This window comes from Pygoscelis adeliae, unplaced genomic scaffold (genome assembly GCF_000699105.1).
Source record: "Pygoscelis adeliae isolate BGI_AS28 unplaced genomic scaffold, ASM69910v1 Scaffold45, whole genome shotgun sequence".
Lineage (NCBI taxonomy): Eukaryota > Metazoa > Chordata > Aves > Sphenisciformes > Spheniscidae > Pygoscelis > Pygoscelis adeliae.
The window spans coordinates 15,112,932-15,131,324 of record NW_008825114.1 but is presented as its reverse complement, the minus strand read 5'-3'; the positions used below and the strand labels follow the sequence as shown (position 1 = coordinate 15,131,324).

The following is an 18,393-nucleotide window of genomic DNA, read 5'->3' as shown; positions in this document are numbered from 1 at the left end:
TCTGACTGGCCTTACTTATGGGATAAAACAAGAGGTGTTATGGTGTAGGAAACAGTAGTTATTATGGTTTTCTAGCTGAAGGTGTCAATAATGTGGCACGACATATATTGCTACTCTTCAGTTGGAGATTTCTGGGTGTCAGATTTAGGTTAAATTTTCAAGATGATTCGTGTTAAATGTGGAAGAATGTCATTAAAATATATAGACAAATTTTATTTTACCTAAGTGCATCAGTGTTCCTCTTCTCCAGTTTAAACTGATCTTTAAAAAATGGGTAGTTTCAAATTGCCACTCTGAAGAAGACTGAAGGTTGTTTCTGTGCCTTCCCTGAGAAATTCCATGTGTTAACTTTTTAAAATTTTTTAATCACTTGAAGTCTGAATTTCATTGATTTCATCTTTGTCTTGCAGTTCTTGTAAGCATTTTTTCCCCTTAAGGTTTTGATACATGTCCTCAACTTTAATACTAGTTCAAACATACTTTGTTCAGAAAAGCTGAAAGTCCTATTCCCTTGTTAATAGATTACTGCACTTGTTCATGCCATAATCGCACCATTTGTAAAATGGGTGCAATGATACTAACCTCTTTTCAGAAAGCCCTTTGAAAAGTTATATAATATTGCTTTTTCCGTATAGAAATAATTAGATAACTAGCAACCTTTCATTATTTTGTCTTCGAATTTGTAGATAAATCTATGTTTCTGGCCTCTGCACAAGTTCGGTGTGAACTTGCCCTGGCAGTGTCTGGGCTAGAGTTTAACTCTTCAGCACTCTGAGAAGTAGTGCTGATGCGTGTTATCCCCAAGGTTTGGAGTATTCTTATCCAGGGTTTTGTTTTAGACGCATCTTTAGTCTCTGTGAATCCTAAACAATGACAATAAAAATATTTTTTTTTCTTTTTGTTCTTGGGTAGTTTCCAGAAAAGGAGTGAAACATTTTCTCTAAAGCAAGCACCAGAAATCATTGTTTAGTTTGGATTTTTTCAGTAGTTTACAAATCTGGGTGTAATGTAGAGATGTTATTCTAATCTAAACCCTGGACATTTCTTGGTAAAAGAAAATCACGTGATTTGATTAGACTTCTCACTTCTCTCCCAGTGCTCAGCGAGTAGCAGCGTGCTGGAAAGAGGCATTTCCCGGGGAGAGAGCGACTGATTCATACTAGCTCACTGCCTTCGCTCGCCATGGAAGCGTTCCAGCATCAGCTACTCACTCTTATTGGGGGTCTGATCTGTTTCTGTACTCTGGTAAAATGCATCAGATTTATGAAATATGTTTTCCCACATATCTGGAGTGCTTTGCCTCAGACTTTCTTTCGATCGATGGGAGAATGGGCAGGTAAAGGAAACTTCCTCACCTTCTTCTTGTAACTGAGTGATGGATTGTTACATTACTAATCGGGAGAGGTTTTCCTTGCATTTTCTTACCCTGTCCCTTCAGAACAAAACACCGTTTCCACCAGGTGTGGTTTGATTAATTCCTTTTTGTTTTCTCCTAGTAACTTTGGGTTTATGAGCCTGAAGTTTTTGCGTACTTGGGGAGAATAGAAAAATAGTCAAACTGTTAACAGCTCATGCACCTGGTGTATAGATGTGAATTCTCTCCCCATTCCTACTTCTGATGTTTTTTCTCTACTGCAAATGCTTTAGTTTTAATAGCATTGCCTATATCCTCAGTTTCCTGATATGTGAAGCAACTAGTTTATGTCTAGCATATGGTTTCCACTCTTCAAAGCAACTTTTCTTTGTTCCTGGTGACTTTCCTCCAATCTGTTTTTTCTGAATTGGTGACCTATCCTTCATGGTATCATTAACGAGCCAAATCTACTCTAGCCTAAAAACTTCAAAGGCTGCAACTTGGCAGTACTTTTTTAAAGATATTATGCATTCTCATAAAATGTCAGAAATGTTTAATAAACACCTTCTTCTTCCTACTGATATTAGATTATCAGTATTAAGCAAGAATGAACAGGTACTACAGTAGTAGTAGTACTACAGTACTACAGTTCCTGGGCTACAGATGTCACTGATGGTGGCATCTTGGTAAGAAGTGACCTGAACAGTACTCTTGTGCTTTGTTCCTTTCCCCCGCATTAGGGACTTGATGTGTCTGGATTGAGTATGTGTTTAATAAGCACATCTCACAGTGGGTTAATAAGAAATGAAATCCACTGCTTTGCAGAAGGCCTGCCTGAATACCAGCTGTTTCTGAAGCAATACGTAGGTCTCATTTTGATTTAAGTGAGGCAGGGACCTCCGTCCTGTGTGTGAGGTGAGGGGCAGCGCGTGGAAATTTCTGTGTAAAATCCTTGTTTCCACTGAAGGCTGAGAGACTAGTTTCCTTCGGTGGACCTGTTATCCTCTGTCCTTTCATAAACATAAAGTCTTCTGGGCCCAGTAAAATTCATAAGGCTTGGATGATTTGCTGTATCACATGGCACATGAGATCCTGAGAATCATGACGATTAAAGTTGGGAGGTGGAAGCTTGTTTTCCAGCAGACTGATGCTTTTCATCTGCAGGTCTGCTAGAGAGCTGAAGATCCACTGCTGCTTCACTGAGGGGTCTCTTTTCTCTGTGAAATGAGAGAGTAATTGCTCTTCTGTTGGCAACAAACCTAACCATTCAAAATCACCTTGCTTCCCCAGAGTCTCTTGCAATTTAGAAGTCCTTAACCTGCATTTTTCAGATACTGACTCATTTTCAATTTTGCTCTGAAAGCTTACCAGGTTTACCTTGGAATTGCTTTAGTGCTTTCCTACTTTATTTATTTCTTCTTTATTTCTAAGGTGATAAGGATTTTCTTTCTATAGTTCCTCTTTAGTATTTGTTTGCGTAACATTTAAAGTTCAGGGTGCTTTACAAATGCCGAAGCTTGTTTACTTTCCCAGTAACACTGAATCTAAAGGTAAAATGAACAGGACAGCTCTGAAGGAAGAATGTTTTATAGATGGTGGTAAGTTTGCTGTGATGTTTCCTTACGTACAGATTTCTTGTATGAGAAAGTGTTATTATATCAGCTTCGGTCACCAGTTAGTCCTTATCACCTACCATTCTGCCACCAGCATATAAGTGAAAAACTTGCAAAGCAGAACTTGTGAAAATATGTGTATGGAAGAAAATTCTACCACCTCTTAGGCAATTGACTTGTTGCTGAGCGTCTCCCTATTGAAAATGACAGCAATAACTACCTGCTGCATCAGATAGGTTACTGTGGGGAGGGATTTGCTTTGAAGACAAAATGTGCTAAATGAAGTAACAAAAAGATGAAAAAGTCAGAAGGAAGTAAATTTTTAAAAAGATTGATTCTGTGCTTTAGTAGAAGCATTTAGGCTGCAATGTTCAGGAAACACGGATGATGAAGATCAAAGAATTCAAGAAAGAACAAGTTAAGCAGAGCTTACAAATGTAATCCTGATTCTTCTTTTTACTTTCTCCAGTGGTCACAGGAGCAGGAGATGGGCTTGGAAAAGCATATTCCTTTGAGGTAAGAAAGATTACTTACCCTTAAGTTTATTTTAACAAAATGGCAATTGTTACCCCTTCATCAAGGGGTCTTGCAAGTTAGTAAAACCTGCAAGTCTCTGCAAGTTAGTAAAATTATTCTAGGATTCAAAGCCACTGTGGCAAACACGGTACTAGTCCTTCTCCTCTGTGTGTGCAGAATAGCATTAATCAAGTTCTGAAAGAAAACTGGTACTGCATTTCAGAGGAAAGTCATTCATGCTTCAATGGTCTCATCAGACCAAGGAAATAAAATGGAAACATTGAGTAATCAAAAGATTTTGTATTTTCTGTCCAGGGTAGGAGGACACCTATGTTGTCATTTTTTACCCAGTTTCACAGCTGATCTGCTTTTTGACTTTCAGTGGGGTGGTCCAGCATTAACACACAAAATACAATTTTCTAGCCTTTACACTTGCAAACACATTTTTAAAGATATATCTCAAACAACAAATAAAGGAGAAATCTGGGTAAATTAATATAAACTACAAGTTATGGAAATTATAAGGAAGCCTAATGGTTTAATTAAGAATCGGTGGCTCTAGGAGCCTGCAGAAGGAGAGAGGAGCTCTGTGCTGACCCTTTAGCTGCCGCTGTGCAGAGTCACTACAGCAGTCCCTCTCTGTTCACCCATGATAATCAACGCTGAAGGCAGGGTGGCCTTGCACCCTCTTGTACCAGCCTTGCTATTAGTGATAGTGACTGAACAGTAGATTGTCTCTTTGGTGTCTTCATTCAAAACTGGCTCCCTTTCTAGAAACTAAACAGCAATGAAACATGAGTTGTTGTCTTCAGAGCTGAGGTGACCAGGTGAAAATTAGCAGCCTGTAATATGCAAGAGTTTAGATGTGATGCCTTCTGCTCGTACATTATAAAATATATCTCACAGAGAAGGAAAATGAGTTTCTTTTGAATTAATTTACAGGATTTTTAGGCTAGTCTTTTAAGTTTATGCATTGTTTAAGTACCTACCTCATGATTTTCTTTACTGGGAGTGGCAATACAATAACTACTTTTGAAAGTGTATTGAATGTAGGAAGCACAAAGACAAATACCAGCTATTATAGTTTAACATTTCGTGTAGTTGTCATAAAGCTCACAAGCTCTCCTGTGAGAAAAAAGGAAAAATGTTGCCTTCTGTCCACTCACTGAGTTGCTGTAGTGATGAGCAAACGGGAAGGGGTCTGATGAATACTTAGGTCGGGGGGGAATAGGAGGGGATCAAGACAGGGAGAGGAAACATCAGAAATGTTTAAACATTTATTTAACACCATGCCTCTGGGTGTAGTCACATGCACATGCAGCTTGCTGAACTAACTTCGTGTGTGAGCACCTGGTGATACCTTATCCATGTGAAGGCTGCAGGCACCTGTGAATGTCTAGATCAGAGCTTCTGTCATTGTTCTGCTTCCTTTGTGCTATACGGGTTATGCAAGAGTAAATCCCATTTAAGAGGCCAGTTATAGCATGCGAATGGCTGCTTTACACCATGAGAAAAAATGAAACAACTACTGTGTTGTTTTTTTTTTTTAAACTTGGCTGCAACTGGCTAGATTTTGTGGAACATTTGTTCATTATTTTTGGCTTTTGTGGGATGACTGAGAGCCATCTTTATCCATGCTGAGACATACCTTCCTCCCCAGGTGGTCCCTTTGATTGAAGCTGTGCTCAGCTACTGCTCTGTGGGGCAGATCCGAGCCCACACCACACGAGTTCACAGCTTGGCATGTCATCTGGCTGGCTGAGGTCGAAGCACACACTTGTGTGTGGCTTGTGGATAAATAAATCTGACCCTGCTGTTTTAATGTCTGCGTACTTTTGGAGTTTCTGGCTCAGCACTACTGTCTTGCTGATCTGATGTCAGGGTACAAAATTCTCTGATGTTCTTCTGGCGTAAGTCCCTCTGGTGTTATGGGCTGATGTGAAGGCAAGCCTTGTTTGATGGCTACAGTGTCTGTTCTTCTAGAGTTTGAGCTCTGACACCAGGTGATGAATCTCTTTCTGACATCCTGAGCTCAGGCATGGGCTGATAACGAATCACAAACTAATGTAAGTGCTCCACACTTGTCGGTAGTATACAGTATAGGAGAATAAGGAGAGCAGTTCTTGTGTTTTGGAAGGCTAGTGTGATGTGACTTTCTCTATTCAGTGTTTTATGTGGAAATCTCAGTAGGTGGTTCATTGGGTAAAACCCAGCAAACTGAGGTCCAGGCAAAGATTACACTATTTACTGGTTCAGTACCCTTGTTTCCAAGGTTTATGGCTAAATACAGGTCTCTGCAAAATCTGTTAAGCTCAAGAGCTGACTGGGGCTGTGTGAAGAGCCCGGCAGCTGTGAGGTCTCAGAATACTACTTTGTTGATGCCAGGACACAGATTTGTCAGAGCAAACTATCGTCCCTTTTGTTTTCTGAGCTTGCGTTGAGAGGCAAGGACACACACAACTTGAGCTTATCCTCTTCTGCACGGAAGTCCAGGCTTCCATGAAGTCTCTGTCTATATTTCTAGCACATCAGGGTGATTTTGAACCACTGGCCTTCTTGAGCATAAAGACCCCGACCTTTTAACTGACTGTTGTGATGTCAGAGTACTGGGATTTTGGATCTAGTTTGCTGTACTTATTTCAAAAGCCAGGTTTCTGTTAGATTTGGTCCATTCGTTCTTGGGCTGATGGGGTTTAGACTCGCCAAACTTGTAACATGGAACAAAAATAAGTCAACTGTGAGTGTGCTGCTAGGCTGTCACATCCCTACTCACCTGTTAGCATTTCAGGTACTGGTGCAGTCTTGTTTGTTCTGTTTTTTCTTATGTAGTAACTACAGATGTAGTTACTGTAGCAGTTACTGTAGTAACTACAGATGTAGTTACTGGCTTAGCACCTCAAACATACTGCATTTGTGGATGAGGCCATGCCATACTCTGAGACTTATGGTTTAACCTCTGCACACTTCTCATCTGATGTCAGGGCACAAGCAGGATGTTGGTGGCTCGCATGGTCACCATTTTTGTTACCGTCAATAGTTCGCAACTCTCATAAGTCAGGCCAGTGCTTGTGTCTAAATCAATGTTTTAGCAGACCATTTTGAGACAGGCACTGCATTCATTTATTAATGCAACAGTTTCTCAAATCTTAAACCTTTGTTTCATTTCCTGAAATTGTGAGTAGTATTACCAGCAATATAATACAAGCTAAATATGATCTGAGTTTTCCTGCTCCATTTGCATATGTAGTCTAATTTCTCCACTTGGTCCTGGATTTATGCCTGGAAATACTGCTATTCTTCTTGTGTTGCACAGGTGCAGAGCTAGCAGAAAGCTTACAGAATCCTTCTCTCCTGTTGTTTCAGTCCTGGTCTGCTGGACCAAAAAGGGTTGAAAGATTTGAATCATAGAGACCTTACAGGTCTGAACCCCAGGCAAGGAAAGAAAAGGGGTGAAGCACTGAGGCCGTATCAGCATGATCCTGGAGAAGAGAGAAGAGTCTCTTTTGTAATAGGTAGAAATTTACAGTATGCAGCTTACAGCTTATTCCTAATACAGTTATTAGGGATTTTAAATTATTATATCTAATGATCCATGTATAGTATAACCAATTTGTCAGTGTAACTGTAGAAGTTACACGCATGGTTTGAATCTGACACCTGTGTCTTGCCTTTCATGAAGCTTTATTCTTTAAAAATTCACCTCAGACTGAGCTGCAAAAATATGTTAGAAAATGCGGAGTGACTTTATAATAATTTAATGTTGGCTTAAATTTTTAACAGTTTGTGAAATTACAGAGTGCAGATCCTGCTTGACGTTTCTTCATTATTAGCCCCATTTCTAAATGCTAAGTTGTCATAATTAGTTATGGCCGGAGTTGGTAATACTGATCTTACATTTTAGCAGTCTGAGAGGTTCAGGAGCATTTTAGTCCTTTGCCACTGGGAGTCAGGATTTCCTAACACAAGCAGCTTCACATTACCCTGCTGGGAGCCAGTGCTTATTCTTAACTGTCAGGGGAAATACCATCCTCTAACGTCAAAACCATTTTATTTTAGGAAAATGCTTTGTCTTAAAGACTTCTACACCAGAAGTGACCTTTATTTGAAGTGCGATAGTGTTAAAACTGATTTAATCTTTGCTGTGGATGGACAGGAAATTATTTTCTACACACAGTTCTTTTTGTTTGCTTGAGGGTCCTACAAAACCTATTTCTGAAAAGGATGCATGTTTCTTTGTGGGTGAGGAAGCAAAAAAGAGTAGTCAGGTGTGTAGCCTTATACTTCTGGTTAGTCTGGTATACAGCAGCAAGGGAGAGTCCTCTCACCTGATGGTTAACAGTTTTATAAGATTGCCACAAACATGTGCTTTTTGCTGAAGTACAATGCAATCTTAGCCACAGGAATTGTTTTTTACTTAGGTTTTAGGAGACATAGCTGAGATGATATTGAGAAGCCCAGTGAAGCAGAAATTTGTTTTTATTCTGTGTATGACATGGCTGATATTTGGTTTGGGGTCTGAAGGCACAAAAATTAATATAATCCCCATCTGAACACCCCTGAATGGCTGAAAGGAGCAAGTGGCCATGGAAACAGAGACCATGTCTCCAATTGGAAATGGCTTGAGTCAAGCTCATTGTGGACAAAGGGAAATCTGCCAGTATGTAGGCAATTACAACTCTCTTCCTGAGAACTTAAAATGGAGCCCTTAAAATAAGCTTTCGAAACTCCCGAGTGTCTAAGTCTGTGCAGGTCTCTTTGGAGCACCTGTCAATTATGCGAGAGGGTCTCCAAAAGCACAGAATTGTGAGCATGGTCTTTGTGCTGAAAATGCAAATGGTTGTGGCTGATACATTTAATAGGCAGTCAACCCCTCGTGCTGTGGATGTAGTGAATTTTTGAACAAAGGTCCTTATTCCTTAACATTCTCTGCATTGTTTCAGAAGAGCCCAACAGAACAAACTGTTTCCCTCAAATAGATTTAAGGAGAAAGTGTTGCAGGAAGTCAGCTATGGAAATGAATGAGTCTTCAGTGTGTGGGCTTCACCAGTTAGTTTCTGGTGAAGCAAACCTGGTACTTTCAGATGACATTGGCTTTATCTTTTGTGCTAATTTAGCTCTCTTTCTCCTTGCTCTCATGGGCATTTTTCTAGTTTCAGCTTTATCTTTCCTTTCTTTATGCACACAATGCCGTTCAGCTTCTGCTTGTTAATAACTTAGTTTCACAAGCTGGGGCCATGTTTCTCTCTCAAGCTTTGCCTAAAACTCTTTAACTGATGGGAATGGCAGGCCTCGGGAAAACAAGAGAAAAACATTCTCTATTTGTTCTGCATTTGTTCTGCACGTGGTAATACCAAACTGACTATAAACGGACTGCTGTGTTCAATAGTGTTTGCAGCTATAAACTTCAACTGTTGCCAACATCTCTGTGGATGTACATTTGAGTGACTGTATTATGAATTTTTATGCATGGACTTCACCTATTTTCCTTGGTTTTTTTTTTTTTTTTTTTTTTTTAGTTTGCATCTAATAAAAAAAAAGTTAAAATTTATCCATCTGACCTGCATGAGATTTTATTTCTATTAAAAAAATATGAATAAAGTCCAAATCCTTTCAAACTCTTGAGCCTTCAATTCAATATGCTTAATCTACTTCCTCAGGATAAAAAAATGTGCGGGTGGAAGGTGATGTTGTAAAATGAATAGGAAGTCACCAACATATTTGGCCTCCCAAATCCCAGTCGAAATAAAAATGTGTTTCTGGGAAATGTCACGTTGCTTTCACTCCCTGCAGACTTTCATTCATTTGAAATTGGCTCAGATTATTTATTTTTGTTCATATTATTGGGGTTTGATCATTGTCCAGTATATTTTTCTTGTAAGGGTCCAAGATTATACAGTGGAGGGGATGTTTTGGAAGACTGTTAGAAGCCTGAGTATTGTTTGTTCTGGTTTTAATATCTGTTGTTTTCCCATCAGGCAGGTGACAGGTGAACGAAAGCAATTTAAAAAAAAATTGTTTTTATTGGAAAACTGGAAAAATTGTAAAGATTCCTGTCACCTTACTGTTTGCTAACAACTTTTGTATTCCTCCCTTGTAGCTGGCAAAGCGTGGATTAAATATAGTTATGATAAGCAGAACTCTTGAAAAACTGCAGAGAGTAGCCTCTGAAGTTGGTAAGTCTTTGTCTCAAACTTATCTTCCTGTTTAGCAGGCTAATTTTACAGGGTTCTGGAGGTCTATTTCCTTGGTACAGTATCTAGTACAGGAGGGCCACAGATATTGCTACAGATATAGCCCCAGGTGTTGCTCTAATACTACAAATAATTTCTGGTATTACTGTGTTGCTTGAAGCCTGCTGGTCATGGATTACTTAAAAATACGTGCTATAATTCAAACAGTGCAATAGGTTGGATAAAAAAAAGGTGAATGTGGGTTCTTTACTGGCTTCAGCTGCCCTTAAAATATGTAAACACAGGCAAAGGACATAAAATAATAGAGTTGTTGGAGAAATCTATGAAACAGTTTATGCTTGGGATAGAAAGCTTACCTTTAGGCTAGTTCTTGGAACATGGCAGAGGAGTAAAAATGAAATCAATGTACCTTTTTTTAAGGTTTTCAAGTTACATTTGGCTTTTGACAAAGCAATTAAATAGTGTATCTTTAGAATTAATGTTCCCTTTCAAAGGAAATTAGCCATTTACTGCAGGCAATGTCTTGTTTAAATACATTAAGATTGACAGTTAGGATTTCTTTAGGAGTCAAATGAGTTTGTATCCTCCATTAATGTTAAAGATTGCTGTAATCAAGGTTACTCTTCCCACTGTCTCTTTTTCTATTCATGGCTTCTATCCACCAGACTCCTTGAGTCACAGGTTCCTGTGTTAAGCATGTGTCCCTCCAAGACTACAGCTTTGTCAGAAAGACTTGCCTTTAAGCAGGCTTGGCAGCTGGGTCCAACAGAGTATCAGTTCCAGGATCCTTATCTGCAGAGCGAGCAGTGCATCTCTCAGGGATGTGGTAGACTTGAAGTGGGTGAAAAAAGCTGTAATTTCTGAACCTGCAGCAACCGAAATCAAGGATCAGGCTCTGAAATTTTCTGTCCAATTTCCCTCCCTTTTTTTCCAGGGATAGACTTGTTTTCCCTTGGGAAGCAAGGGGTATCAGAGGAGGAAAGCACCAACTCCCTGAATAGCCTCTATAAGCAGCTGTATCCATGAGACCAATGTGACTATGGCCTACACTAGCCCCTCTTAAGTAAACAGCCATAAAAATTAACTTCTGTGGGAATTAGGCCAGCTCTGGTGTCATTGTTGCATTTCTTTGCAGCTAAATGTTAAAGAATTAAAATAATAGAAACCTGGAAAAAAAAGGCTAAGGAGTTTTTATAGTTTCTTTGCATGTAAATTATAATCAGAAGGAAAGAATGAAAACAATAAGATTCCCGAGACTAACATAGTTAAGTAAAGAAAAAAAGTGGTGGAGCCCAGAAAGATAACATACTGTAAATTCCTTTGCACTATGATTTATTATAAGGCTGTCCACGGGCCCCTTTCCTAACTGAGGCCATACTGTGCTGACTTCTGCAGCAACACGTAAAGAAGGACTTGCCCTGTCCTGAAAGGCATTGCTAAGATAGTCTACAAACACTCCTATGCCTTGTGCAAAAGCGACCCGTGACTTTTCACACATGAGGAAGCTTCCCTGACTGCAGCAGCACTATGGATGTAATCCAAGGTGCGGGGAGGTGGATGGTGTGAGCCCAGGAGCTCAGCCTACACCGATCAGGTTTCCGTACCATGTTCAGCTGGGTTGTGGGCATAAAGAGGTTTCCCAAAGCTTGCTGAAATTGGTGGCAAATCCCAGTGAGATCTTTCTATTGTTTTCAGTGGGTTTTGGCTGAAGCCCAGCGTGACTCATGTGTTACTTATTGTGTCAGGTTGGAAATGAGTACATAACAACAACTAGATGACACAAACAAAAAGAAGGAGAGGAAGATATAGTGATGAAAAACATAGATTATCTGATCTGGAGGCCACTAAAATCAGCAGGGAGCTCTGGATGTGGGCTTATGTTTGGCTTTGGAAACGTTCCACTGATTCCAATTTGCAGACTCAGGCTTTACTGTAATTAAGCTAAGCAGTTATTGGGAAGGAAGAAAAGTTAAACTTACTGTGATTTTATGTGAGTAAATAAACAACAGAAGCTAAAAATGAAGCAGAAACTTAACCAGAATGGTTTTACTGTTTTCTAAATTTTCCAATTCTCACTGACTTTTTCTTTCTAAACTGCTTAAACAAGCAGTGTCTCGCTCCAAGCAGTTATCATTACCCTGAACTAACATGCAAGGAGATTAAGGCAGAGAGAGAGAGATACAAAAAATTTGTTGTAGGCTGCGTATATTTGTTGTAGGACTGGACACATTACTTGTATTTCCTTTTTCTTAACAGCTACACCATATATCTTTTTCCAATCAGTTGGACACCGTAATTAAAAGGCTTGCCTCCCTTTTCAACCTGACAATATAATTTGCCTAGTCATACTGTCACATTCAGTTTGGATACCAAATAATGTAAATGAAAGGAGTCTAAAGTGCAGATAATTCCTCAGTGTTTGGCTTTCGAACAGTCCCGTGGGCCACAGGTGTGCTGGGGAACAGCTCTCAGAGCTGTAGCAGGCAGAAATGCACCATAAGAAAAACATTTCTCTAAAGAAGCACTGGAATTGAAAGCCAGATTTCCATCCACTCGGACAGGAAAGCTCTTTTAGAGTGAGATAAAAGATAACAAAGTAAGTCTTGTGGAGGGCAGACAGAGAGGACCATTACACCAGGTATACTGCTCATTTAACACATTTAGTATTGTGGTTGTGAAACATTGATCAAACCGTAAAACCAGGAGGTTAGAAATGATGGAATGCTACTAACTGCACTCCTTTTTTATTTCTTCTGCCTACACTTCCTAAGCAAGCTGTACAGACGGAGCTAGGTCCTGGCTGAAAAGTTATACTTTAGGGTCTGTTTATATGACCAGGGTCTGTACTGTTAAGCTGTTAATGCCAAACAAATAAAAGCCACTTCTGTAAGACATAAAAATTATTCACAAGTGTAGGGTTTTTTGGGTTTTATTTGTTTTGGGTTTTGGTTTTTTTTGAGAAGAAACAAATCTGTATTTAAGGAAAGAGAAGGTGTTCGATCCTCAGAAAGCAGTAGGAAATACAGCTACACCAGTTTAGACTAGCTGAGCATGCAGTTAATGAATTCGGATTTGGTGAAATCATGCCTGTTAGTGTAGAATAAAACAGTGAACATAAAAATCACCCCACAGAATTGTCAAGAACCAAATGTGTTCTGCTCCCACTAAGACCTGTAAAGGCGCTAATTCATTTAGCTGTCCCCCCTGCTCCAGGTTTAGTTTCCAGTCTGGTCTACTGTGTCCTCCGCCCCTTGTCCTTCCAGAACTAGCTTGGAGAGCTAAGCAGGTAACAAGCTGAGATCACTGACTAGCATAAAACAACTCACTTGGCACACCTTTCCTTCATCCTCAAAGGCTGTTAAAAATGCCTGTTGTGTCTTGCTGATCACTTGAGGTAAAGCATTATTGTTCAGGGCTGTTTTCTCAGTATGCGCTACTACATAACAGAGCACTTCAGGGCCTTGACCGATGTTCTGAGTGCTCTGGTACCTACTAGCAATCCCCATGGTTTTTTGTTGACTGAGTTTGTGGTCTCTGGTATCTTCTATCCTGTTTTGCAGTTCTGCTTTTACACTCATTCTTTTGGTTTCTTCTCCATTTTCCTGTTATTTCTGAAACTGAGTTATCTTATATTTCTGAGGAGATATATCTCTCCAAGAGACTTTCAAAATGTAGCCAGAACTTGTGCTTTATAATCTAACAGAAATTTTTATATTTCTCCCCAGCCTGAAATCTTTTTTAAACCTCTTTCTGTTGTTAGAATAACTTCTCATTTTGCTCTCCTCTCTGCAAATTTCCACTGAATATGAATGCCATCTTAGCCTGAGTGCTTCTCTCTTCATATTCAAATTTTGCTATAGTACTTCAAAAGGGTCTCCTCTTTCTACAAAGATCAGTTCTTGTGTCGCTCAGGCATTCGTTTTGCTACCTCAGGTTTTCAGAAGATCTTCATAACTCTCTAAACAGAAAAGGAGAGTTTCTGACAGACTGCATGTCCTAACCAACTTCATGCTTCACCCTGATTTATTCTCCTCTTGGTAAATTTCAAAAGGCAGCACATTATCCTATCTGACAAGTGGGATTCCCAAGTGATCTGAGGACAGAAGGAGTTAGATGTATCCTTCTTAATGATATATTTTATAACACATCAGATTAAACAACTCAGTTCAAGTTTTTAATTTTCCTTAAATTAGTTTTCTCTTCATTTTTAAAAAAGACAATAACCTGTCCTGATATTTGAAAACCTAAGCTTTTTGCTTCTGGCATACTTAGGACTTTTAAAAAGAGTTGGAATGGCTTGTGTGTTCAAAGACTGTCATAAATCTTTGTCACAGAGAGAGAGAGAGACATAAGAAACATTGGAAATTATTTTTTGGCTCTCTCCTTTGCAGAATTGTTATCATTTTCTGAAGAGCTATCCCTGGATAATTCATTTATCAGCATGATAGTTTTATTGTTTTTTAATATATTGTTTTATTCTTAAATGAGACAGAGGAAAGCCATCTGGAGTACTTGTTTGTTGGCTGACAGTGCTGGTTGCAGCAGTACAGTTCTGTACAGACAAGGGGATGCAGAGAAATTCCAAATGGTTTGTTTGATCTTCATTTTTATGTTGCTCTGGTTTTGGCTGCCCTTCTTGTTGCCCACAAGAAAGATGGCCACAACATCACTACAATTTTTAAGACCATCTCGTTTTGTTTATAGAGCTCTTCAATCAGAAGGTCACTGTAGGTGCCTGCTCCAGCTGTTGCTCTCTTCTTTCCCTTCACTGCATTTACACTCACAATGTCCTTTTCTTTATAGTTGTACCATTCCCCGAGCCGGGGACCACGAGGGGGTCATTTGCCACTAGAGTTGCTTTTATAGGTTGAAGGTTCAAAGGGTGTTTCGTCCCTTTCATACACACAACTGCAGCTTGGAAAAAGGGCAAGAAAAAGGGCACTCCTTCCCCCTTTCTTCTGTCACGGAGACAGATGTCCTCTAAAATTGCACACAAGATGCAGCCCACATTTCAGATCTGGAGTGAGAGCCCCTGCTGTTTCCTCAGACCACTTGTGTTACTTGAGTAGTGTAAACTGGTTGAGACTTGCAGTGTAGTGAGGGGCAAGGAGGGAACAACATCACCTCACCCTCCAACGCAGGCCCTGTTTTGTTGCAAACTGGCCTGATGGACTTAGAGCCAGCTTTCTGTCAGCCTTGCTCTCCAGCTGGTGCAAGGCCTCTTCCTAAATTCTGAATGTACGCAAGGGATGAGGCAAGATTTCTGGGTAGAAATTAGCGAGTCTGATTCCTATTCAAGGCAATGCTCCCTGTCACCTGTATGACAGAATCAGGCTCCAAACAAGCAGAGACAGTTTCCCAAACAGGACTGAATGCAGACTTTCTGCCATCCACTTGCACCTGAATTCCTGCCGCTTGCAGCGAGTCTGCAATCTGATCGTCTACTGACATTTCCAAGCTTCGCTTGTCACTTTTTCGGCAAACTTCATCTGGATTTCAGGTTGCCCATAAAACTTGAAAGAAGGTTTAGTAGCAAGAATTTACAATGTGAACATCTAGTTAGAAGAGGCCTTAGTGGGCCCCTTTAAAGGAGAACATTGCCTTTAAAGTGAGTAAATAAGATCCTCTACCTCTTTTCCTCATGAAACTTCATTGAAAATATGAAGAGCAATAAATCAACTGCTGAGAAAAATGGTAATGTACAGCTGGGCTCCACTCCTGCATAACAATGACACTGGAAAAATCATACAAATTTCCCTTTCCCTTCTGTGTAAATTGACCTTGTAAAATTTAAGCTATACCCTCCCTTAAATGCCTTTTAGTCCTGAAAAATCCTGGGGAAGGTTCAGCCTACAGGAGTGCAAATGTCAAAATAGGAGAGGAGTTGTTTGAAAATAATGCAGAAAATACTGCATCGCATCCAGCTCTGTTTTCCCCTCCTCCTACATGAAAAGATAAGCTCTGTATGTTAAAATATTCATCTTATACATGAAAACACTTTAAAACAATTCTGTAAAACTGTGCTTATGTAGAGGATCCAGCACCCACATTCACTTGTGTAACGTATGCTGACAGTGTTCATTTATAAATATTATGACAACCAGGGGAAGAAGTCCTGTGTTGTTTATTTCTGGGGTATTTTTCTTACTGAAGGTATTTAGATTTTGTGAGGGAACTTCCATTGATTTCAGGGCATAAATTCATCCTATATTTGCCAGGCCATTTCCTTGAAAACCACTGGGTACAGTGAGAGCGTTTTCCTTGTGTTTTGATCTTTCTTAAAGCAAGAAAGTTGAAAAAATTGCTTACTGTACAGCAGACATTACTAAATGAGACATATGATTGTTTCTCTCATTATTTAATTACGGCTCTCCCTCTCTCTGGTTAGATGCAAAGGGGTTTTCTATTTTTTTTTCTTAATTACAGAGCAGGCTACAGGTCAAAAGGTGAAGGTTATACAAGCTGATTTCACCAAAAATTCAGTGTACGAGAACATCGAAAAAAGTCTGCAAGGCTTGGATATTGGTGTTCTAGGTGAGTCACTAAGGTCTGTTAATTGAAGAGTATTTTACCGCTGCAGTGTATTAAACCGAGAATTGTATAAATGATGTGTTGTAACAACTTGTTAGCCGACACTTTAAAACCAAGCATAGAGCTGCCTAATGCATTTGAGCATTAGTTATCATGAAGAAGTTTTAAAAGTGAATTAAAATTCTCCAAAGGCTTCCTGTTTCTCTGTACAGTGGCTTCTTTACTGTGAAGCCTCTTCTGCCACTTTATAAGCAGCACTCAGCTTGTGGGGTGACTTCTTCCCTGTTTGGGCTGAAAGAATTAATTTTCACTATTGATTGTTTTACAGCTGTGTGCAATTCTTATATTCAGTCTGAAATGAGCCTGTGGCTAACACTAATTGGTATGATCCACACAGCAACAATGAAAACGTTTTTTTGGGGGAAATTGTTTTTTGGGTTTGGGGTTGGTTGGGGGTTTTTTTTGGTAAAGAAAATCATCCTTTTAATAGTGAGACAAATGAAACAACAACAACAAAACACAAACAAACAAACAAAACCCCAAAGTGTAGCAACAGACTGTTTTTCTGTTCCCTGAAGTCAGTACTGATCAGTACCGATGACTTCAGTGAGAACAAGACTCGATGCTAAACAGCATTGCTCTTCACATAGAGCTCAAAAGCTTCTGAGTCTCGAGGAGAAGCCATTTGTTTAACTAGCTGAACTATGCACTTTGTCTAGATTTGGTTCTTATCATTATGTTTCCTTTGATTAGTTAACAATGTTGGAATGCTTCATAATCCTCTTCCGTGCCGTTTCCTTAATGGACCAGACATAGATGAGGTAGGATTACTCTGTGGGTTTCTACTTCCAATATAACAACGAGGAACTGTAATTCCACTTAACAAGGGACAGATTCTTCCCCTGCTACAATCAGCACATCTATAACTGTTCAGCTGAGTGGGAAAAGAACCGGGCCTGAACGAGCATAATTTGATTTGTTTTTAATGCTCAGAAGAGCTTGCAAGAGAAAAAGAACAGTAGATTTCAGCTAAATTGCAGCAAGCACTCAGCAATAGAGGGGAGAGCGCTGCTGGCCTGGTTGTAGCAGGGATCAGCAGACCCTCTGGCTCACTGCTCACATGTAATGTAATGGGGTCCAGCCTGGTCACAGCCACAGCTGAAGTGTCGGGTTCTTGTTAGTATTATTAAAACTTACTTTCTTTGGAACACCATTGCTTAAGTATGTGAAAAAAATGAAAAAAAAAAAAAAAACTCATTTAAACACAGTTTACTTTGGGGGGGAAATTAATTTACACATGTAGAATAGTTTGACAGGATTAAGGATGTGATCAAGTTTTTCATTGCCTTATTGTTATTTATCTCTATAGTATTAGCCACGAAAAAATCCCAGGGTTTCTAAATTCTTACTAGCACCTGTCTCTCAGGATCCATTCAGTCTATCACTGATAGTCTATCACTATCATCATCCACTACAAATCAGAGATCCCCAAGCAGGCTGCTTCCCTCAGAGCTGCAGCCGCATGATGGCACCTCTGCTGCTGCTACGGCTTGTGTTTGCTTGCTGGTCTTGGGAGGATATCTCTACGTGGGAGTGCTTTTGCTGCACAGACAGTCTACCTTTGTCACTGAAAGCCACTAAGTCTCAGCCTGGCACCTCTGTAATTAGTTGTCTGTTTGCATCCAGCTTGGTTTGCTGGTGCCCTCACTGCCTGGACACCAGCCTTCTGGGTTTCACCACGTACAAAGATGTGGCTGGGCCAAACAGAGGGCACAGAGTCAAAGGGGGGAAAAGCAGATTTGAATGCCATGTTTAAAATAAAATGAATCAGGGCTCACCTGCATTTGAGTATCCCACATCATAGGGACAGTCAGTGACAATCAGAGTCAAGCAAAGCAGCTCTAAAGGCAACTGCCTTGCTAGAAAGCTTTTCAGTTGGAATTACTAGCTTTGTTACCTGGATAAGCCACAAACTCTCTGAAGTTAATGATGAACTTATTGTTTTCTTGCTTCCTGCAGAACCTTGTCAACTGCAATATTATTTCTGTTACAAAGGTATGTGACACACTCACATCTATGTTACATCTGTAATTATTTTATTGGAAAAAATCACTCCCACACAAGAGCGACCAACTAGCTTTCCTGTGTGTTTTCATTTAATTTATTTGCAGACAGTAATTTTCAGCAG

At 39.8% G+C, this 18,393-nt stretch overlaps 1 protein-coding gene across 1 annotated transcript in view; it reads left to right on the top strand.

The window, feature by feature from the left end:
* The first annotated feature begins 1,182 nt into the window (after positions 1–1,182).
* The window catches only part of HSD17B3 (hydroxysteroid (17-beta) dehydrogenase 3), a 22,809-nt gene continuing 5,598 nt past the window's right edge, over positions 1,183–18,393 (top strand). The window contains exons 1-6 of the mRNA XM_009328197.1: positions 1,183–1,336; positions 3,437–3,483; positions 9,581–9,656; positions 16,101–16,208; positions 16,959–17,026; positions 18,225–18,260. Coding sequence (XP_009326472.1) covers positions 1,183–1,336; positions 3,437–3,483; positions 9,581–9,656; positions 16,101–16,208; positions 16,959–17,026; positions 18,225–18,260 — 489 coding nt within the window. The remainder of the gene's footprint in view (positions 1,337–3,436; positions 3,484–9,580; positions 9,657–16,100; positions 16,209–16,958; positions 17,027–18,224; positions 18,261–18,393) is intronic.